At 47.0% G+C, this 23740-nt stretch overlaps 1 protein-coding gene across 1 annotated transcript in view; it reads left to right on the top strand.

The window, feature by feature from the left end:
- LOC112222905 (histone-lysine N-methyltransferase NSD2-like) overlaps positions 1-23740 on the top strand; it is a 43955-nt gene that overhangs the window by 8360 nt on the left and 11855 nt on the right. Inside the window, 6 exon segments of the mRNA XM_042330415.1 lie at positions 765-1070; positions 1384-1510; positions 2062-2247; positions 11582-11761; positions 12365-12521; positions 13277-13479. Of these exon segments, the coding sequence (XP_042186349.1) occupies positions 765-1070; positions 1384-1510; positions 2062-2247; positions 11582-11761; positions 12365-12521; positions 13277-13479 (1159 nt within the window).

Raw genomic sequence — 23740 nt, 5'->3', positions numbered from 1 at the left:
TGATTGATTGTTTTTTATAAGATAAGTTTAATGCTAGCTAGCAACTTACCTTGGCGTCTACTGCATTTGCGTAACAGGCAGGCTCCTCGTGGAGTGCAATGAGAGGCAGGTGGTTAAGGGCGTTGGACTAGTGAACTGTAAGGTTGCAAGATTGAATCCCCGAGCTGACAATGTAAAAATCTGTCGTTCTGCCCTTGAACAAGGCAGTTAACCCTAACCGTTCCTAGGCCGTCATTGAAAATAAGAATTTGTTCTTAACTGACTTGCCTAGTTAAATAAAGGTGTAAAACAAATTAGGCCAAATCGGTGTCCATAAATACCGATTTCGGATTGTTAAAAGAACTTGAATTCGGCCCTAATTAATCGGCCATTCCGATTAATCGGTCGACCTCTACTACACATCAATACGCACTCACGCAGCCTGACAGCTGCAGCTTAACTAGGTCTATCCTTGCAGCACTTGACCACAGGACTGGACAATAATCAAGATAAGACAAAACTAGACCCCGCAGGACTTTTTCTCTGGGAAGTAAACTCAATTAAAGCATTAAATCATTTAGCTGCGTGTTTTGGATGGAATCAAGGCATTAGAATGTACCGGAGGCCACCAACACCAAGCTGGCCCGTGGGAACCTGTCTGGCCCCTTTTTCTAGTTGGCTGGCTACTCCATATACTTTTGGAAAACACTGCCAGTATGTTGCCTTTTTAGATGTCCATGATGATGATGACGAGTCGGATCTTCCTCTCCTAACTCTAACCCCAGGCTGTGTCAGCAGAGTCCTCCGCCCCCACGAAGAAGAGAAACAGAAAGAAAACGGAGACACATGTTAAAGGATTCACTAGTTCTAAAGAACTAGAGAAGACAAAGCCAATCAGGAAGAGGAGGCTGGACTCAGCCAGCCAGTTAGCAGCCTCCCAGACCAAGAAGAGGAAGAGAGCAGCAGCCAGTCCTGAGCCAGAGGGCTCTGGCATTGAGGAGCGTCCAGAGTCCCCCAGTGACAGCATAGACCAGACCAACGGGGCCAAGAAGACTAACGGAGGAGGCCCCAAGAAGGAATCTGTCTGTCAGGTGAGAACAGCTCATCTCCTAGTGTTGGGGGAGGAGTTTCAGTGTGTTCTGTTTGTAGATGTGTGGTTCACTATGCTGCTGTCTGACTTGTCGGCGCGGTTCACTATGCTGCTGTCTGACTTGTCGGTGTGCGGTTCACTATGCTGCTGTCTGACTGTTGTCGGTGTGGTGTTCACTATGCTGCTGTCTGACTGTTGTCGGTGTGGAGTTCACTATGCTGCCGTCTGTCTGACTGTTGTCGGTGTGGGGTTCACTATGTTGCTGACTGTTGTCGGTGTGGGGTTCACTATGTTGCTGACGGTGTTTGTTATAGGTGTGTGAGCAGGCTGGAGAGGATGTGGTGCCATGTGAGGGTCAGTGCTGTGGGTCCTTTCACCTCTCCTGTCTAGGATCCACCCTGAAACCAAAGGACAAGCTGCTCTGTCCAGTCTGCACCTCAGGTAAGAGCAGGGTCATCCTGTAGCACCTCAGGTAAGAATAGGGTCATCCTGTCTGTAGCAGCTCAGGTAAGAACAGGGTCATCCTGTCTGTAGCACCTCAGGTAAGATCAGGGTCATCCTGTCTGTAGCACCTCAGGTAAGAACAGGGTCATCCTGTCTGTAGCACCTCAGGTAAGAACAGGGTCATCCTGTCTGTAGCAGCTCAGGTAATGACTGGTTAACCCCATCTCTCCGTCTCTCCAGTGTTCACCCTGACTCCGTCTCTCTCCAGTGTTCACCCTGACTCCGTCTCTCTCCAGTGTTCACCCTGACTCCGTCTCTCTCCAGTGTTCACCCTGACTCCGTCTCTCTCCAGTGTTCACCCTGACTCCGTCTCTCTCCAGTGTTCACCCTGACTCCGTCTCTCTCCAGTGTTCACCCTGACTCCGTCTCTCTCCAGTGTTCACCCTGACTCCGTCTCTCTCCAGTGTTCACCCTGACTCCGTCTCTCTCCAGTGTTCACCCTGACTCCGTCTCTCTCCAGTGTTCACCCTGACTCCGTCTCTCTCCAGGGGTGCACCAGTGTTTCAGCTGTAAGCTGTCGGAGGGGGAGGTGCATCGCTGTAACGTGCAGCACTGTGGGAAGTTCTACCATGAAGCCTGCGTCCGCCCCAACGCCCTCACGGTTTTCGACAAGGGCTTCCGCTGCCCCCTCCACTCCTGTCTCAGCTGCCACTCTAAACCCAAGGCTACCAAGGGTGAGTCAGTACCCTAACCCTAGACTACCGGGGGTGAGAGTCAGTACCCTAACCCTAGACTACCGGGGGTGAGAGTCAGTACCCTAACCCTAGACTACCGGGGGTGAGAGTCGGTACCCTAACCCTAGACTACCGAGGGTGAGAGTCAGTACCCTAACCCTAGACTACCGAGGGTGAAGCAGACTGGGTCCCTGACCATTAAACCCTAACACTTTCCCTGAGATGATTTAGTCAATGGCTAGTTTTAACTCTGAGATCTGTAGGCTGTTGGTCAACCGAAATGTCTTTAGTCGAGCAGTCGGAAATAGAACTTTATTTTTCTTCCATGGTGTACAGGACACCAGTCTGACTGGCTCCTGTCTGAGTGGACTGATCCGTTGTGGAGGCCGTTGGGATGGCCCAGTCCGTCACTCTAAGACGTGCTACTGAAATTGCATATGGTTATATTATGTAAGAACATTGGTGCAACACTAATAAAAATGATTTTATAACATGCGCGTTCTCCTGCGTTGGATAGTGGTCGCTGTCCGTGGTTCTGAAACACATCAGTGTGGTTTTAAATTGGAGCCTTTTCCTAGACCAAGTTGCGATTGGCATAATGGCGTTGAGAACAATGGAGGCAGCAGCAGAGGGAGGTATTAAGGAAACAGCCCTTGACTTATTTTCTAAGAAAAGTGAGGAGAGAGGGAACTCCAACTTAATTATGTCTATAATCAATAGCCTAACTGTTAATGTGCCGGGCTTTATAAATCAAAATCAAATTTTATTTGTCACGTGCGCCAAATAGAAAAGGTATCGTGAAATGCTTACTTACGAGCCCTTAATCAACAATGCGGAGGTTTAAAAAAAATAAAAAAAATAAAAAAAGGTAACATGAACGAAAGGAAAAATAGTAACAAAATAATATGTCTATATAGGAGTATCAGTACCGAGTCAATGTGTAAAGGTATGGTTAGTAGAGGTAATTGAGGTAATATGTACATACAGGTAGGTGTATAGTGACTATGCATAGTTAATAAACAGAGTGGCAGCAGCATCATGCGTGTTGTAGTGTGTGGGTAGAGTCCAGTGTGTGTGTGTGTGTGTGTGTGTGTGTGTGTGGGTAGAGACAAGTGAGTGTGTGGGTAGAGACAAGTGAGTGTGTGGGTAGAGACAAGTGAGTGTGTGGGTAGAGACAAGTGAGTGTGTGGGTAGAGACAAGTGAGTGTGTGGGTAGAGACAAGTGAGTGTGTGGGTAGAGACAAGTGAGTGTGTGTGTGTGTGGGTAGAGTCCAGTGTGTGTGTGGGTAGAGACAAGTGTGTGTGGGTAGAGTCCAGTGTGTGTGTGTGTGTGGGTAGAGTCCAGTGTGTGTGTGTGTGTGGGTAGAGTCCAGTGTGTGGGTAGAGTCCAGTGTGTGGGTAGAGTCCAGTGTGTGGGTAGAGTCCAGTGTGTGGGTAGAGTCCAGTGTGTGGGTAGAGTCCAGTGTGTGGGTAGAGTCCAGTGTGTGGGTAGAGTCCAGTGTGTGGGTAGAGTCCAGTGTGTGGGTAGAGTCCAGTGTGTGGGTAGAGTCCAGTGTGTGGGTAGAGTCCAGTGTGTGTGTGTAGAGTCCAGTGTGTGTGTGTAGAGTCCAGTGTGTGTGTGTAGAGTCCAGTGTGTGTGTGTAGAGTCCAGTGTGTGTGTGTAGAGTCCAGTGTGTGTGTGTAGAGTCCAGTGTGTGTGTGTAGAGTCCAGTGTGTGTGTGTAGAGTCCAGTGTGTGTGTGTAGAGTCCAGTGTGTGTGTGTAGAGTCCAGTGTGTGTGTGTAGAGTCCAGTGTGTGTGTGTGTAGAGTCCAGTGTGTGTGTGTGTAGAGTCCAGTGTGTGTGTGTGTAGAGTCCAGTGTGTGTGTGTGTAGAGTCCAGTGTGTGTGTGTGTAGAGTCCAGTGTGTGTGTGTGTAGAGTCCAGTGTGTGTGTGTGTAGAGTCCAGTGTGTGTGTGTGTAGAGTCCAGTGTGTGTGTGTGTAGAGTCCAGTGTGTGTGTGTGTAGAGTCCAGTGTGTGTGTGTGTAGAGTCCAGTGTGTGTGTGTGTAGAGTCCAGTGTGTGTGTGTGTAGAGTCCAGTGTGTGTGTGTGTAGAGTCCAGTGTGTGTGTGTGTAGAGTCCAGTGTGTGGGTAGAGACGTGTGTGTGTGGGTAGAGGTGAGTGTGTGGGTAGAGACGAGTGTGAGTGTGTGGGTAGAGACGAGTGTGAGTGTGTGGGTAGAGACGAGTGTGTGTGCGTGTGGGTAGAGACGAGTGTGGGTAGAGACCAGTGTGTGTGGGTAGAGTCCAGTGTGTGTGTGTGTGGGTAGAGACGAGTGTGAGTGTGTGGGTAGAGACGAGTGTGTGTGTGTGTGGGTAGAGACGAGTGTGTGTGGGTAGAGACCAGTGTGGGTAGAGACCAGTGTGGGTAGAGACCAGTGTGGGTAGAGACCAGTGTGTGTGGGTAGAGACCAGTGTGTGTGGGTAGAGTCCAGTGTGTGTGTGGGTAGAGACGAGTGTGAGTGTGTGGGTAGAGACCAGTGTGTGTGGGTAGAGTCCAGTGTGTGTGTGGGTAGAGACGAGTGTGAGTGTGTGGGTAGAGACGTGTGTGAGTAGAGACGTGTGTGTGTATGACGAGTGTGAGTGTGTGGGTAGAGACGAGTGTGAGTGTGTGGGTAGAGACGAGTGTGTGGGTAGAGACGAGTGTGTGGGTAGAGACGAGTGTGTGGGTAGAGACGAGTGTGTGGGTAGAGACGAGTGTGTGGGTAGAGACGAGTGTGTGGGTAGAGACGAGTGTGTGGGTAGAGACGAGTGTGTGTGGGTAGAATCGAGTGTGAGTGTGTGTGGGTAGAGTCGAGTGTGAGTGTGTGTGGGTAGAGACGAGTGTGTGTGGGGTAGAGTCCAGTGTGTGTGTGGGTAGAGTCCAGTGAGGGTAGAGTCCTGTGTGTGTGTGTGGGTAGAGTCCAGTGTGTGTGTGTGGGTAGAGTCCAGTGTGAGTGTGTGGGTAGAGTCCAGTGTGAGTGTGTGGGTAGAGTCCAGTGTGAGTGTGTGGGTAGAGACGAGTGTGTGTGGGGTAGAGACGTGTGTGTGTGTGTGTGTGTGGGTAGAGACGTGTGTGTGGGTAGAGACGTGTGTGTGTGTGTGTGTGGGTAGAGACGAGTGTGAGTGTGTGGGTAGAGTCCAGTGTGTGTGTGTGGGTAGAGTCCAGTGTGTGTGTGTGGGTAGAGTCCAGTGTGTGTGTGTGTGTGGGTAGAGTCCAGTGTGTGTGTGTGTGTGTGTGTGTGGGTAGAGTCCAGTGTGTGTGTGTGTGTGTGTGTGTGGGTAGAGTCCAGTGTGTGTGTGTGTGTGTGTGTGTGGGTAGAGTCCAGTGTGTGTGTGTGTGTGTGTGTGGGTAGAGTCCAGTGTGTGTGTGTGTGTGTGGGTAGAGTCCAGTGTGTGTGTGTGTGTGTGTGGGTAGAGTCCAGTGTGTGTGTGTGTGTGGGTAGAGACGAGTGTGAGTGTGTGGGTAGAGTCCAGTGTGAGTGTGTGGGTAGAGTCCAGTGTGGGTAGAGTCCAGTGTGTGTGTGTGGGTAGAGTCCAGTGTGTGTGTGTGGGTAGAGTCCAGTGTGTGTGTGTGGGTAGAGTCCAGTGTGTGTGTGTGGGTGGGTAGAGTCCAGTGTGTGGGTGGGTAGAGTCCAGTGTGTGTGTGTGTGTGGGTAGAGTCCAGTGTGTGTGTGTGTGTGGGTAGAGTCCAGTGTGTGTGTGTGTGTGGGTAGAGTCCAGTGTGTGTGTGTGTGTGTGTGTGGGGGTAGAGTCCAGTGTGTGTGTGTGTGTGTGTGTGTGTGTGTGGGTAGAGTCCAGTGTGTGTGTGTGTGTGTGTGTGGGGTAGAGTCCAGTGTGTGTGTGTGGGTAGAGTCCAGTGTGTGTGGGTAGAGTCCAGTGTGTGTGGGTAGAGTCCAGTGTGTGTGGGTAGAGTCCAGTGTGTGGGGGTAGAGTCCAGTGTGTGTGGGGGTAGAGTCCAGTGTGTGTGTGTGGGGGTAGAGTCCAGTGTGTGTGTGTGGGGGTAGAGACCAGTGTGTGTGTGTGTGTGTGTGTGTGGGTAGAGACCAGTGTGTGTGTGTGTGTGTGTGGGTAGAGACCTGTGTGTGTGTGTGTGGGTAGAGACCTGTGTGTGTGTGTGTGTGGGTAGAGACCAGTGTGAGTGTGTGTGTGTGTGGGTAGAGACCAGTGTGTGTGTGTGTGTAGAGACCAGTGTGTGTGTGTGTGTGGGTAGAGACCAGTGTGAGTGTGTGTGTAGAGACGTGTGAGTGTGTGGGTAGAGACGTGTGTGGGTAGAGACGTGTGTGGGTAGAGACGTGTGAGTGTGTGGGTAGAGACGTGTGAGTGTGTGGGTAGAGACGTGTGAGTGTGTGGGTAGAGACGTGTGAGTGTGTGGGTAGAGACGTGTGGGTAGAGACACGTGTGAGTGTGTGGGTAGAGACACGTGTGGGTAGAGACAAGTGTGAGTGTGTGTGGGTAGAGACAAGTGTGTGTGTGTGTGGGTAGAGACAAGTGTGTGTGTGTGTGTGTGGGTAGAGACAAGTGTGTGTGTGTGTGTGTGGGTAGAGTCCAGTGAGTGTGTGTGTGTGTGTGTGGGTAGATTCCAGTGAGTGTGTGTGTGTGGGTAGATTCCAGTAAGTGTGTGTGTGGGTAGATTCCAGTGAGTGTGTGTGTGTGTGGGTAGATTCCAGTGAGTGTGTGTGTGTGTGTGGTTAGAGTCCAGTGAGTGTGTGTGTGTGTGGTTAGAGTCCAGTGAGTGTGTGTGTGTGTGGTTAGAGTCCAGTGAGTGTGTGTGTGGGGGGTAGAGTCCAGTGTGTGTGTGTGGGGGGTAGAGTCCAGTGTGTGTGTGTGTGTGGGTAGAGTCCAGTGAGTGTGTGTGTGTGTGGGTAGAGTCCAGTGAGTGTGTGTGTGTGTGTGTGTGGGTAGATTCCAGTGAGTGTGTGTGTGTGTGGGTAGATTCCAGTGAGTGTGTGTGTGTGGGTAGATTCCAGTGAGTGTGTGTGTGTGTGTGGGTAGATTCCAGTGAGTGTGTGTGTGTGTGTGTGGGTAGAGACGAGTGTGTGTGTGGGTAGAGACAAGTGAGTGTGTGTGTGTGGGTAGAGACGTGTGAGTGTGTGTGTGTGTGGGTAGAGACGTGTGAGTGTGTGTGTGTGGGTAGAGACGTGTGAGTGTGTGGGTAGAGACGTGTGAGTGTGTGGGTAGAGACGAGTGAGTGAGTGTGTGGTGGTAGAGACGAGTGAGTGAGTGTGTGGTGGTAGAGACGAGTGAGTGAGTGTGTGGTGGTAGAGACGAGTGAGTGTGTGGGGGTAGAGACGAGTGAGTGTGTGTGTGGGGGTAGAGACGAGGGAGTGTGTGGGTAGAGACGAGTGAGTGTGTGGGTAGAGACGAGTGAGTGTGAGTGTGTGGGTAGAGACGAGTGAGTGTGTGGGTAGAGACGAGTGAGTGTGTGGGTAGAGACGTGTGAGTGTGTGGGTAGAGACGAGTGAGTGTGTGTGTGTGTGTGTGTGGGTAGAGACGAGTGAGTGTGTGTGTGTGGGTAGAGACGAGTGAGTGTGTGTGTGTGGGTAGAGACGAGTGAGTGTGTGTGTGTAGGTAGAGACGAGTGAGTGTGTGTGTGTGGGTAGAGACGAGTGAGTGTGTGTGTGTGGGTAGAGACGAGTGAGTGTGTGTGTGTGGGTAGAGACGAGTGAGTGTGAGTGTGTGGGTAGAGACGAGTGAGTGTGAGTGTGTGGGTAGAGACGAGTGAGTGTGAGTGTGTGGGTAGAGACGAGTGAGTGTGTGGGTAGAGACGAGTGAGTGTGAGTGTGTGGGTAGAGACGAGTGAGTGTGTGGGTAGAGACGAGTGAGTGTGTGGGTAGAGACGTGTGAGTGTGTGGGTAGAGACGAGTGAGTGTGAGTGTGTGGGTAGAGACGAGTGAGTGTGAGTGTGTGGGTAGAGACGAGTGAGTGTGTGGGTAGAGACGAGTGAGTGAGTGTGTGGGTAGAAACGAGTGAGTGTGTGGGTAGAGACGTGAGTGTGAGTGTGTGGGTAGAGACGAGTGAGTGTGTGGGTAGAGACGAGTGAGTGTGTGGGTAGAGACGAGTGAGTGTGTGGGTAGAGACGAGTGAGTGTGTGGGTAGAGACGAGTGAGTGTGAGTGTGTGGGTAGAGACGAGTGAGTGTGAGTGTGTGGGTAGAGACGAGTGAGTGAGTGTGTGGGTAGAGACGTGTGAGTGTGTGGGTAGAGACGAGTGAGTGTGTGTGGTTAGAGTCCAGTGAGTGTGTGTGTTTGTGTGTGTGTGTGGTTAGAGTCCAGTGTGTGTGTGTGTGTGTGGTTAGAGTCCAGTGAGTGTGTGTGTGTGTGTGGTTAGAGTCCAGTGAGTGTGTGTGTGGGGGGTAGAGTCCAGTGTGTGTGTGTGGGGGGTAGAGTCCAGTGTGTGTGTGTGTGGGTAGAGTCCAGTGAGTGTGTGTGTGTGTGTGTGGGTAGAGTCCAGTGAGTGTGTGTGTGTGTGTGTGGGTAGATTCCAGTGAGTGTGTGTGTGTGGGTAGATTCCAGTAAGTGTGTGTGTGGGTAGATTCCAGTGAGTGTGTGTGTGTGGGTAGATTCCAGTGAGTGTGTGTGTGTGTGGGTAGATTCCAGTGAGTGTGTGTGTGTGTGGTTAGAGTCCAGTGAGTGTGTGTGTGTGTGGTTAGAGTCCAGTGAGTGTGTGTGTGGGGGGTAGAGTCCAGTGTGTGTGTGTGGGGGGTAGAGTCCAGTGTGTGTGTGTGTGTGGGTAGAGTCCAGTGAGTGTGTGTGTGTGTGGGTAGAGTCCAGTGAGTGTGTGTGTGTGTGTGTGTGTGTGTGGGTAGATTCCAGTGAGTGTGTGTGTGTGTGGGTAGATTCCAGTGAGTGTGTGTGTGTGGGTAGATTCCAGTGAGTGTGTGTGTGTGTGGGTAGATTCCAGTGTGTGTGTGTGTGTGGGTAGATTCCAGTGAGTGTGTGTGTGTGTGTGGGTAGATTCCAGTGAGTGTGTGTGTGTGTGTGGGTAGATTCCAGTGAGTGTGTGTGTGTGTGGGTAGATTCCAGTGAGTGTGTGTGTGTGTGTGTGGGTAGATTCCAGTGAGTGGTTGTGTGTGTGTGGGTAGATTCCAGTGAGTGTGTGTGGGTAGATTCCAGTGAGTCTGTGTGTGTGTGTGGGTAGAGTCCAGTGAGTTTGTGTGGGTAGAGTCCAGTGAGTGTGTGTGGGTAGAGTCCAGTGAGTGAGTGTGTGTGGGTAGATTCCAGTGAGTGTGTGTGGTTAGAGTCCAGTGAGTGTGTGTGTGGGTAGAGTCCAGTGAGTGTGTGTGGGTAGATTCCAGTGAGTGTGTGTGTGTGGGTAGATTCCAGTGAGTGTGTGTGTGTGGGTAGATTCCAGTGAGTGTGTGTGTGTGTGGGCAGATTCCAGTGAGTGGTTGGGTGTGTGTGGGTAGATTCCAGTGAGTGTGTGTGGGTAGATTCCAGTGAGTGTGTGTGTGTGGGTAGATTCCAGTGAGTGTGTGTGGGTAGAGTCCAGTGAGTGTGTGTGGGTAGAGTCCAGTGAGTGTGTGTGGGTAGAGTCCAGTGAGTGTGTGTGGGTAGAGTCCAGTGAGTGTGTGTGGGTAGAGACGAGTGAGTGTGTGGGTAGAGACGAGTGAGTGTGTGGGTAGAGACGTGTGAGTGTACATCGAGCCTATGCAAGAATCGTTGCACAAATACGTAATACAATAAGGGTTCAATGCAAATACTCCAGGTAGCCATTTGATGAACTGTTCAGCAGTCATATGGCTTGGGGGTACAAGCTGTTAAGGAGTCTTTTGGTCCCATACTGGCCCTCCGGCACCGCTTGCTGTGTGGCAGCAGAGAGAACGATATATGACTTGGGTGGCTGGAGTCTTTGACCGTTTTTAGGAGCTTCCTCTGACACCGCCTGGTGTAGAGCTCCTGGATGGCAGGGAGCTGGGCCCTGTGATGTACTGGGGCTGTACGCACTACCCTCTGTAGCTCCTTGCGGCACTTACCATACCAAGCGGTGATGCAACCAGGATGCTCTCGACTGTCTTGGTGTGTTTGGACCATAATAGGTCCTTAGTGATGTGGACACCATGGAACTTGACTCTCTCAACCCGCTCCATTACAGCCCTGTCGAAGGGGATGGGCTGGGCTGGGCCCTCCTTTTCCTGTAGTCCACAATCAGCTCCTTTATCTTGGTGACGTTGAGGGACAGGTTGTTGTCCTGGCACCACACTGCCAGGTCTCTGACCACCTCTCTATAGGCTGTCTCATTGTTATTGGTGATCAGGCCTTCCACTGTTGTCGTCAGCAAACTTAATGAAGGTGTTGGAGTCGTGCGTGGCCACTCAGTCGTCGGTGAACAGTGAGTACAGGAGGGGACTGAGCACGCACCCCTGAGGGGTACCTATGTTAAGGATCAGCGTGGCGGATGTGTTACCTACCCTTACCACCTGGGGGCGGCCCGTCAGGAAGTCCAGGATCCAGTTGTGGAGGGAGATGTTTAGTCCCATGGTCCTTAGCTTAGTTATGAGCTTTGAGGGTACTATGGTGTTGAACGCTGAGCTGTAGTCAATGAACAGCAATCTCATGTCGGTGTTCCTTTTGTCCAGGTGGGAAAGGGCAGTGTGGAGTGCAATAGAGATTGTATCATCTGTGGATCTGTTTGGGCGGTATGCAAATTGGAGTGGGTCTAGGGTTTCTGGGATAATGGTGTTGATGTGAGCCATTACAAGCCTTTCAAAGCACTTTGTGGCTACGAACGTGAGTGCCATGGGTCTGTAGTCATTTAGGCAGGTTGCCTTTGTGTTCTGGGCACAGGGACTATGGTGGTCTGTTTGAAGCATGTTGGTATATAGCAGCCTTGTAGAACCACCATGGAGCTGGAGGCCTGCTCCTTTACCCTCCTTTGCCTGGATCTCCTCCTTATAGCAGCCTTTTGGAACACCATGGAGCTGGAGACCTACAATACACCACGATATTTGCCTGTTTCCAGTTAGTTTTTCACTTCCTCTTCATCCATTTTTTTGTTACATTGTTCAGAGTTTATAACCATTTTTATTGATGCGATGATAGGCTATAGGTCACTTTATTGGTCACATGATGAGTCATTGTTAGTATTGCTGTCTTTTTTATTAGATTTTTTATTGTAAAATAATAAACATGTTATAATTTTTTTTTTAAATATCATGGTGTATTGTAGGTAAGCTGATGTCAGGTGTATTGTAGGTAAGCTGATGTCAGGTGTGTTAATATCGTGGTGTATTGTAGGTAAGCTGATGTCAGGTGTGTTAATATCGTGGTGTATTGTAGGTAAGCTGATGTCAGGTGTGTTAATATCGTGGTGTATTGTAGGTAAGCTGATGCGTTGCCTGCGCTGCCCGGTGGCGTACCATACAGGAGAGGTGTGTGTTGCGGCTGGCAGTGAGATGTTGACCCCCACCACCATCATCTGCACCAACCATTTCTCACCCAAGAAGGGCTACAGCCACCACTCGCATGTCAATGTCAGCTGGTGCTTCGTCTGCTCCAAAGGTACAGATGCACAACTACACAGATACACAACTACACCACCAACTACACAGATACACAACTACACCACCAACTACACTATCAACTATACACACACTCTAACTACACAGATGCACAGCCACTAATTAGTCAACTTGTCCATTGTTTGGTCAATAGGCTGTTGGCCGACAGATCTTTTTGTTGTTGTCGCGGAGTAGCATATAGAGTGCATTCAGACCCCTTGACTCCCCCCTCATCAATCTACAAACAATACCCCATAAGAAATCACAATACCCCATAATGACAAAGCACAAAAAACAGATTCCTTATTTACATAAGTATTCAGACCCTTTGCTTAAGAGACTAAATAGAGCTCAGGTGCATCCTGTTTCTATTGATCATCCTTTAGATGTTTCTACAATTGTATTGGAGTCCACCTGTGGTAAATTCTATTGATTGGACATGATTTGGAAAGACACACCTGTCTATGTAATGTCCCACAGTTGACAGTGCATGTCAGAGCAGAAACCACCACTCACACGTCAGCTACACAATTGTGTTCTGAACAATAGTTAGTCCAAGCAGGAGAGACGTGTTGCCTTGTGTTCTAAGTCTGTGTGTGTGTAGGTGGCCAGCTCCTGTGCTGTGAGTCGTGTCCAGCAGCGTTCCATCCAGACTGTCTGAACATCGCCATGCCGGATGGCAGCTGGTTCTGTAACGACTGCCGCGCCGGAAAGAAACCCAAATACAGAGACATCATCTGGGTCAAACTGGGCAACTACAGGTCAGTGCAGAGACCTGGCCAACTTTTTTAAATTGTGTTTTTTATTTCACCTTCATTTAACCAGGTAGGCTAGTTGAGAACAAGTTATCATTTACAACTACGACCTGGCCAAGATAAAACACAGCAGTTCGACACATACAAAACACAGAGTTACACATGGAATAAACAAACATACAATCAATAATACAGTAGACAAATCTATATACAGCATGTGCAAATGAGGTAGGATACGGGAGGTAAGGCAATAAATTGGCCATGGTGGCGAAGTAATTACAATATAGCATTTAAACACTGGAATGGTAGATGTGCAGAAGATTAATGAATGTGCAAGTAGAGATACTGGGGTGCAAAGATGAATAAATAAATAAATACAGTATGGGGATGAGGTAGATAGATGGGTTGTTTACAGATGAGCTATGTACAGGTGCAGTGATCTGTGAGCTGCTCTGACATCTGGTGCTTAAAGCTAGTGAGGGAGGTAAGTGTGTCCAGCTTCAGAGAGTTTTGCAGTTCGTTCCAGTCATTGGCAGCAGAGAACTGGAAGGAGAGGCGGCCAAAGGAAGAATTGGCTTTGGGGGTGACCAGTCAGATATACCTGCTGGAGCGCGTGCTATGGGTAGGTGCTGCTATGGTGACCAGTGAGCTGAGATAAGGTGGGGCTTTACCTAGCAGAGACTACGGGTCAGTCAGCAGTATGTTTGTGTAGAGCACTGCCTCCTCTCTTCCTTGGCCTAACTAACCCTAACCCTGTCCAGGTGGTGGCCTGCAGAGATCCATCACCCTCGGAACATCCCCACCAACATCCAGCACCTTCGCCACGAGATCGGAGAGTTCCCAGTTTTCTTCTTTGGTTCTAAGGACTACTTCTGGACGCACCAGGGCCGAGTTTTCCCCTACATGGAGGGAGACAGGGGCAGCAGGTTCCAGAAGAATGGGATAGGGAAGGTCTTCAAGAACGGTGAGCTGGAATATACAGCCCGCCCCCCATCTTGATCATATTGTATCCTCTAAGCCAGGGTTTCCCTAACTCTGTCCTGCCACTCCCCCACCCGTTAGCCGTTGTGTCGTGCCAATGAACAGCCCTTAGCCGTTGTATATTGGTATATATATTAGCCGTGGTATATTGGTATATATATTAGCCGTGGTATATTGGTATATATATTAGCCGTGGTATATTGGTATATATATTAGCCGTGGTATATTGGTATATATATTAGCCGTGGTATATTGACACCCCTTTGGGCCTTAATTGCTTAATTATAGTATCACTTACAGTAACTGTCAACATGCGTACATAACATGGTCAAAGGTATGTGGACACCCTTCAAATGAGTGAATTAGGCTATTTTAGCCACACCTGTTGCTGACCGGTGTATAAAATCGAGCACACAGCCATACAGTCTCCATAGATAAACATTGGCTGTAGAATAGAACTCAGCGACTTTCAACGTGCACTGTCATTTCCAACTAGTCAGTTCGCCAGATTTCTGCCCTGCTCGAGCTGCCCTGATTCACTAAGTGCTGTAATTGTGAAGTGGAAACGTCTAGGAGCAACAACGGCTCAGCCATGAAGTGGCAGGCCACACAAGCTCACAGAACGGGACTGCAGAGTGCTGAAGTGCGTAACGCTTTTAAATGACCTGTCCTCGGTTGCAACACTCACTACTGAGTTCCAAACTGCCTCTGGAAGCAACATCAGCACAAGAACTGTTCGTCTGGAGCTTCATGAAATGGGTTGGCAGCCACAAACAAGACTAAGATCACCATGTGCATTTCCAAGCGTCGACTGGATTGTGTAAAGCTCGCCGCCATTGGATTTTGGAGCAGTGGAAACGCGTCTTGAATCACCCTTCACCATCTGGCACTCCGAAGGGACAAATTTGGGTTTGGCGATGCCAGGAGAACGCTACCTGCCCGAATGCGTAAGTGCCATCTGTAAAGTTTGGTGGAGGAGGGATAGTTCCAGTGAAGGGCCATCTTAACGCTACAGCATACAATCACATTCTAGACGAATCTGTGCTTCCAACTTTGTCGTAACAGTAAGGCCCTTTCCTGTTTCAGCATGACAACGCCCCTGTGCACAAAGCAAGGTCAGACAGAAATAGTTTGTCGATCGGTGTGGAAGAACTTGACTGGCCTTGAGAGCCCGACCTCAACCCCATCAAACACCTTTGGGATGAATTGGAATGCTGACTAAGTGCCAGGCCTAATCGCCCAACATCAGTGCCCGACCTCACTTATGCTCTAGTGGCCGAATGAAGCGGGGACTTGCTTCCAATGTTCCTACATCTAGTGGAAAGCCTTCCCAGAAGAGTGGAGGCTGTTATAGCAGCAATGTTCCTACATCTAGTGGAAAGCCTTCCCAGAAGAGTGGGGGCTGTTATAGCAGCAATGTTCCTACATCTAGTGGAAAGCCTTCCCAGAAGAGTGGGGGCTGTTATAGCAGCAATGTTCCTACATCTAGTGGAAAGCCTTCCCAGAAGAGTGGGGGCTGTTATAGCAGCAATGTTCCTACATCTAGTGGAAAGCCTTCCCAGAAGAGTGGAGGCTGTTATAGCAGCAGTGTTCCAACATCTAGTGGAAAGCCTTCCCAGAAAAGTAGAGGCTGTTATGGCAGGAAAGGGGGGGACCAACTCCATATTAATGCCAGATATGTTGGAATGACATGTTAGAGCAGGTGTCCACATTTTGATCATGTAGTGTGTGTATGTACAGTTGAAGTTGGAAGTTTACATACACCTTAGCCAAACACATTTAAATTCAGTTTTTCACAATTCCTGACATTTAATCCAAGTAAATATTCCCTGTTTTAGGTCAGTTAGGATCACCACTTGCGAAATGTCAGAATAATAGTAGAGAGAGTGATTTATTTCAGCTTTTATTTCTTTGATCACATTCCCAGTGGGTCAGAAGTTTTACATACACTCAATTAGTATTTGGTAGCATTGCCTTTAAATTGTTTAACTTGGGTCAAACGTTTCGGGTAGCCTTCCACAAGCTTCCCACAATAAGTTGGGTGAATTTTGGCCCATTCCTCCTGACAGAGCTGGTGTAACTGAGTCAGGTTTGTAGGCCTCCTTGCTCGCACACACTTTTTCAGTTCTGCCCACAAATTTTCTATGGGATTGAGGTCAGGGCTTTGTGATGGCCACTCCAATACCTTGACTTTGATGTCCTTAAGCCATTTTGCCACAACTTTGGAAGTATGCTTGGGGTCATTGTCCATTTGGAAGACCCATATGCGACCAAGCTTTAACTTCCAGACTGTCTTGAGATGTTGCTTCAATATATCCACATAATTTTCCTTCATCGTGATGCCATCTATTTTGTGAAGTGCACCAGTTCCTCCTGCAACAAAGCACCCCCTCAACATTATGCTGCCACCCCTGTGCTTCGTGGTTGAGATGGTGTTCTTCGGCTTGCAAGCCTCCCCCTTTTTACTCCAAACGTAATGATGGTCATTATGGCCAAACAGTTACATTTTTGTTTAATCGGACCAGAGGACACTTCTCCAAAAAGTACATGTCCCCATGTGCAGTTGCAAACCGTAGCCTGGCTTTTTTTTAATGTCGGTTTTTGAGCAGTGGCTTCTTCCTTGCTGAGCGGCCTTTCAGGTTATGTCGATATAGGACTCGTTTGACTGGGGATATAGATACTTTTGTACCTGTTTCCTTCAGCATCTTCACAAGGTCCTGTTGTTCTGGGATCGATTTGCACTTTTCGCACCAAAGTACGTACATCTCTAGGAGACTTAACGCGTCTCCTTCTTGAGCGGTATGACGGCTGCGTGGTCCCATTGTGTTTATACTTGCGTACTATTGTTTGTACAGATGAACGTGGTACCTTCGGGCGTTTGGAAATTTCTCCCAAGGATGAAGCAGATTTGTGGAGGTCTAGTATTGTTTTTCTGAGGTCTTGGCTGATCTCTTTTGATATTCCCATGGTGTCAAGCAAGGAGGCACTGAGTTTGAAGGTAGGCCTTGAAACATCCACAGGTACACCTCCAATTGACTCAAAGGATGTCAATTAGCCTATCAGAAGCTTCTAAAGCCGTGACATAATTTTCTGGAATTTTCCAAGCTGTTTAAAGGCCCAGTCAATTTAGTGTATGTAAACTTCTGACCCACTGGATTTGTGATCCAGTGAAATCATCTGTCTGTAATCAATTGTTTGAAAAATGACTTGTCATACACAAAGTAGATGTCGTAACCGACTTTCCAAAACTATAGTTTGTTAACAAGAATTTTGTGGAGTGGTTGAAAAATGAGTTTTAATGACTCCAACCTAAGTGTAGGTAAACTTCTGACTTCAACTGTGTGTGTGTATATATATATATTTTATATCACTTATTATATATGTAGTTGTATGCTATAAGTGATATTATATTTTCATACAGTACCAGTCAAAAGTTTGGACATCTACTCATGCCATGGTTTTGCTTTTTCCCCCCCACTGTTTTCTACATTGTGGATGAATAGTGAAGACAAACTATTAAATAACACATATGGAATCATGTAGTAACCAAAAAAGTGTTAAACAAATAAAAATGTACATTAGATTCTTCAAAGTAGCCACCCTTTGCCTTGACAACTTTGCATACTCTTGGCATTCTCTCAACCAGCTACATGAGGTAGTCACCTGGAACGCATTTCAATTAACAGGTGTGCCTTGCTAAAAGTTAAATTGTGGAATTTCTTTCCTTAATTCGTTTGAGCCAATCAGTTGTGTTGTGACAAGGTAGGGCTATCTTCTGTATACTACCCCTATTTGGTTAAAGACCAAGACAATATAATGGCAAGAACAGCTCAAATAAGCAAAGAGAAATGACGGTCAATTCGGAAAATTTCAAGAACTTTAAAAGTTTCTTCAAGTGCAGCCTTCAGTTAAATTTTGGAATAGTTTTCCTTAATGCATTTGAGCCAATCAGTTGTGTTGTGACAAGGTAAGTGTGGTAAACAGAAGTTAGTCCTATTTGGTAAAAGACCAAGTCCATATTGTTATTTATTATTAAAAAAATACATGCTTAATAAATTTAACCTTTAACTAGGAAAGTCAGTTAAGAACAAATTCTTATTTACAATGACGGCCTACACCGGCCAAACCCAGACGACGCTGGGCCAATTGTGCGCCGCCGTATGGGACTACCAATCACGGCCGGGTGTGATACAGCCTGGATTTGAACCAGGGTGTCTGTAGTGACGCCTCTAGCACTGAGATGCAGTGCCTTAGACCGCTGCACCACTCGGGAGCACTGAGGGATGCAAGAACAGCTCAAATAAGCAAAGAGAAACAACAGTCCATTACTTTAAGACCTTGAAGGTCAATCCGGATAATGTCAAGAACTTTGGAAGTTTATTCAAGTGCAGTTGCAAAAACCAAGTGCTGTAATGAAACTGGCTCTCATGAAGACCGCCACAGGAAAGGAAGACCCAGAGTTACCTCTGCTGCAGAGGATAAGTTCAATATAGTTACCAGCCTCGGAAATTAAAGCCTAAATAAATGCTTCAGAGTTCAAGTAGCAGACACATCTCAACATCAACTGTTGAGAAGAGGTTGAATTGCTGCAAAGAAACCACAACTAAAGGACAGGGCCAGGAAACAGGAACAATGGCCATTAGACCGGTGGAAGTCTGCCCTTTGGTCTGATGAGTCCAAATTTGAGATTTTTGGTTCCAACCGCCGTGTCGTTGTGAGATGCAGAGTAGTTGAATGGCTGATCTGTGCATGTGTGGTTCCCACCGTGAAGCATGGAGGAGGTGTGGGGGTGCTTTGCTGGTAACACTGTCAGTGAATTATTTAGATTTCGGGGCATACTTAACCAGCATGGCTACCACAGCATTCTGCAGCGATACACCATCCCATCTGGTTTGCTCTTTGTCCCACTATCATTTGTTTTTCAACTGGACAATGACCTGTACACCTTCAGGCTGTGTAAGGGCTATTTGACCAAGAAGGAGAGTGATGCAGTGCTGCATCAAATGACCTGGCCTCCACAATCACCCAACCTCAACCCAATTGGGATGGTTTGGGATGAGTTGGACCGCAGAGTGAAGGAAAAGCAGCCAAAGAGTGCTCAGCATATGTGGGAACTCCTTTAAGACTGTTGGAAAAGCATTCCAGGTGAAGCTGGTTGAGAGAATGGGTGGCTTCTTTGAAGATTCTAAAAAATATTATGATTTAACTCTTTGATTTTCTACATGATACCATATGTGAAGAGGTGATTTCGGGATGCTGGCCTTCTAGGCAGAGTTGCAAAAAAAAGCCACATCTCAAATGGGCCAATAAAAAGAAAAGATGGGCAAAAGAACAGACACTGGACAGAGGAACTCTGCCTAGAAGGCCAGCATTCCTGAGTCGCCTCTTCACTGTTGACGTTGAGAGTGCGGTTTTGCGGGTACTATTTAATGAAGCTGCCAGTTGAGGCGTCTGTTTCTCAAACTAGACACACTAATGTACTTGTCCTCTTGCTCAGTTGTGCACCGGGGCCTCCCACTCTTTATTTTCTGGTTAGAGACAGTTTACGCTGTTCTGTGAAGGGAGTAGTCCACAGCGTTGTACGAGATCTTCAGTTTCTTGGCAATTTCTCGCATGGAATAGCCATCATTTCTTAGAACAAGAATAGACTGACGCGTTTCAGAAGAAAGTGATTCGTTTCTGGCCATTTTGAGCCTGTAACGAAGTCATAGCTGCTGATGCTCCAGATACTCAACTAGTCTAAAGAAGGCCAGTTTTATTGCTTCTTTAATCAGGACAGTTTTCACCTGTGCTAACATAATTGCAAACGGGTTTTCTAATGATCAATTAGCCTTTTAAAATTCTAAACTTGGATTAGCTAACACAACATGCCATTGGAACACGAGTGAGGGTTGCTGATAATGGACCTATGTAGATATTCCATTTAAAAATCTGCAGTTTCCAGTTTAACAATTTCTACACTGTATTTCTGATCAATTTGATGTTATTTTAATGGACAAATAATTGCTTTTCTTTCAAAAGCAGCGATTACAACCTCAAGTCTTGGGTATGATTCTAAGTTAGGCATACCTGTGTTTGGGGAGTTTCTCCCCTTTTCTGCAGATCCTCTCAAGCTCTGTCAGGTTGGATGGGGAGCGTCTCTGCACAGCTATTTTCAGATCTCTCCAGAGTTGTTAGATCGTGTTCAAGTCCGGGCTCTGGCAGGGCCACCCAAGGACATTCAGAGACTTGTCCTGAAGCCACTCGTGCCTTGTCTTGGCTGTGTGCTTAGGGTTGTTGTCCTGTTAGGTCAACCTTCGCCCCAGTCTGAGGTCCTGAGTGCCTAGAGCAGATTTTCATCAAGGATATCTCTGTACTTTGCTCTTTCCCTCGATCCTGATGAGTGTTTTTGTATTTATTATGGATTCCCTTTAACTGCTGCCCTACTCTTCCTGGGGTCCAGCAAATTTAAGGCAGTTATAACATTTTAAAAGCATTACAATACATACACAGATTTCACAACACACTGTGTGCCCTCAGGCCCCTACTCCACCACTACCACATCTACAGTATGTGTGTGTGTATAGTCCGTATGTTATTGTGTTTATGCATGTCTGTCCCTATGTTTGTTGCTTCACGGTCACTACTGATCCATAATTATCTTTAATCTTTATTTTATTTTAATTATACTGCTGACATCAGTTACTTGATGTGAAATAGAGTTCCATGTAGTCATGGCTCTATGTAGAACTGTGTGCCTCCCATAGTCTGTTCTGGACTTGGGGGCTGTGAGGTGGGGTATCCATGGGTGTCTGAGCTGTGCATCAGTAATTTAAACAGACAGCTCGGTGCATTCATCTGGTCAATACCTCTCATAAATACAAGCAGTTATGAAATCAATCTCTCCTCCACTTTGAGGCACGAGAGATTGACATGCATATTATTGACGTTAGCTCTAAAACTAGGGCCTGTAGGACCTGCCTTGCTGATAGTGTTTAAGAAGGTAGAGCAGCGCTTTATTATGGACAGACTTATCCCCATCTCAACTACTGTTGTATCAATATGTTTTGACCATGACAGTTTACAATCCAGGGTTACTCCAAACAGTTTAGTCACCTCAACTTGCTCAATTTCCACACAATTTATTACAAGATTTAGTTTAAGTTTACGGTTTAGTGAATGATTTGTCCCAAATACAATGCTTTTAGTTTGACATATTTAGGACTAACTTATTCCCGGCCACCTATTCTGAAACTAACTGCAGCTCTTTAAGTGTTGCTGTCATTTTTGTCGGGCTCCTGAGCGGTCTAAGGCACTGCATCTAAGGCACCCCATTATTTCTATCTCTACTTTGCACATTCTTCCACAGCAAATCTACCATTCCAGTGTTTTACTTGCTATATTGTATTTACTTTGCCACCATGGCCTTTTTTTTGCCTCCCTTATCTCACCTCATTTGCTCACATTGTATATAGACTTGTTTTTCTACTGTATTATTGACTGTATGTTTGTTTTACTCCATGTGTAACTGTGTTGTTGTATGTGTTGAACTGATTTGCTTTATCTTGGCAAGGTCTTAATTGTAAATTAGAACTTGTTCTCAACTTGCCCACCTGGTTAAATAAAGGTGAAATAAATAAAAAATCTCAGTACAAGAGGTGTCACTACAGTCCCTGGTTCGAGTCCAGGCTGTATCACATCCGGCCGTGATTGGGAGTCCCATAAGGCGGCGCACAATTGGCCCAGCGTCGTCCAGGTTTTGGCCGTGGGGCTAGGCCGTCATTGTAAATAAGAATTTGTTCTTAACTGACTTGCCTAGTTTACTAAGGGGGGAGAAAGAATCAGTCGCTGTAGTAGCTGACGTGTATAATGTTGAGTCATCCGCATACATTCACACTGGCTTCACTCAAAGTCAGTGGCATGTCATTAGTAAAGATTGGAAAAAGTAGGTGGCCTAGACAGCTGCCCGGGTGACTTCCTGATGCTACCTGGATTATATTGGTGAGACTTCCATTAAAGAACACCCTCTGTGTTCTGTTAGACAGGTAACTCTAGCCACAATATAGCAGGTGGTGTAAAGGCATAACGCAAGTTTATCCAGCAGCAGAGTGATCGATAATGTCAAAAGCCGCATTGAAGTCTAACAAAACAGCCCCACAATCTTTTCAGCGGAGTGGAGATGTTGTTTCCTACCTTCACCGCCTGGGTCGGCCAGTCAGGAAGTCCAGGACCCAGTTGCACAGGGCGGGGTCGAGACCCAAGGTCTCAAGCTTGATGAGTTTGGAGGGAACTAGGGTGTTGAATGCTGAGCTGTAGACGATGAACAGCATTCTCACATAGGTATTCCTCTTATCCAGATGGGTTAGGGCAGTGTGATGGCGATTGCATCGTCTGTGGACCTATTGGGGTGGTAAGCAAATTGAAATGTTTAGGGTGTCTGGTAAGGTAGAGGTGATATGATCCTTAACTAGCTTCTCAAAGCACTTCATGATGACAGAAGTGAGTGCTACGGGGCGATAGTCATTTAGTTCAGTTACCTTTGCCTTCTTGAGTACAGGAACAACGGTGGCCATCTTGAAGCATGTGGGGACAGCAGACTGGGATAGGGAGAGGGTTAATGTGCCTGTAAGCACACCAGCCAGCTGGTCTGCGCATGCTCTGAGTGCATGCTCAATACATTGGCCAATTGGTTGTGAAGCCAGACCTATTGGCCATTCCTTTTAGATCATCTCTCTCAACCATAAAATGTTTCAATTCCTCAATGTTTTTAGTCATTTTCTTAAACGGGTGAATGCTTATTAGTAACTGGAATAGTGTAGTGTCTGTTTGCACCTCATTACACACCACAGACAAACAAATATTATTTACGTCAACAACATAGGAATCACTACAAAACATATACACTATATTAGTCCCAGCCTGTGGTTTTCATAGATATTGCCACTATATTGTGATTATTACATCCGATGGTTTTGGGTACTGGTTTAAAATCAAATCAAATCAAATTTTATTTGTCACATACACATGGTTAGCAGATGTTAATGCGAGTGTAGCGAAATGCTTGTGCTTCTAGTTCCGACAATGCAGTAATAACCAACAAGTAATCTAACTAACAATTCCAAAACTACTGTCTTATACAGTGTAAGGGGATAAAGAATATGTACATAAGGATATATGAATGAGTGATGGTACAGAGCAGCATAGGCAAGATACAGTAGCTGATATCGAGTACAGTATATACATATGAGATGAGTATGTAAACCAAGTGGCATAGTTAAAGTGGCTAGTGATACATGTATTACATAAGGATGCAGTCGATGATATAGAGTACAGTATATACGTATGCATATGAGATGAATAATGTAGGGTAAGTAAAGCACATTTCTGTAGGACTCGTAAAGATTAGGTGTCTGCTACTTGAACTCTGAAGCATTTATTTAGGCTTTAATTTCCGAGGCTGGTAACTATATTGAACTTATCCTCTGCAGCAGAGGTAACTCTGGGTCTTCCTTTCCTGTGGCGGTCTTCATGAGAGCCAGTTTCATTACAGCACTTGGTTTTTGCAACTGCACTTGAATAAACTTCCAAAGTTCTTGACACAGTGGACTTTTTTATGGCCTCAGTGCTATCAGTATTAAATCTGGTTCGTAGGCACATGATTACTGCATACAATAGCTGTAGGAACAGGGCAGTTAGAGGGACACATATTAGGTTACTTTGTCTTTCAACGCCCCTGGTATAATGTACATTAACTGAGCTGGGCTTGGGTCATTGATAAGTCATTGTATAATTCTGTGAAGTAATCCAGGAACCCAATGATTTGTCCACAAAAGTTACACCCATTAAACTGCAATCACGTAGCCAGTTGTGAAGAGAGATTCCTGCTAATGTGTTCAATGCCACTATTCAGCGAGGGCACAGGGCCAGATATGATGGGTCTTTTATTAGTGTCTAGCAGAGAGCCAATCAGCTCACATTTCTTGCCATGGAGCAAGAAACACTTATTTTTGGTCAAAGTTCAAAAGTAAGTGTCAATATCTGGTGTGGCCACCAGCTCCATTACTGCACCAGATTTGACAGTTTTTGCTGTGAGATGTCAAACCACTTTTCCACCAAGGTCCCGGACATTTCTGGGGGGAATGGCCCTAGCCCTCACCCTCCGATCCAACAGGTCCCAGACATGCTCAATGGGATTGAGATCCGGGATCTTCACTGGCCATGGCAGAACACTGACATTCCTGTCTTGCAGGAAATCAGACTTACTG

Source organism: Oncorhynchus tshawytscha, linkage group LG11 (assembly GCF_018296145.1).
Source record: "Oncorhynchus tshawytscha isolate Ot180627B linkage group LG11, Otsh_v2.0, whole genome shotgun sequence".
In the NCBI taxonomy this organism is placed as follows: domain Eukaryota; kingdom Metazoa; phylum Chordata; class Actinopteri; order Salmoniformes; family Salmonidae; genus Oncorhynchus; species Oncorhynchus tshawytscha.
The sequence above is the reverse complement of the archived record's forward strand: the minus strand, read 5'-3'. Positions and strand labels throughout refer to the sequence as shown.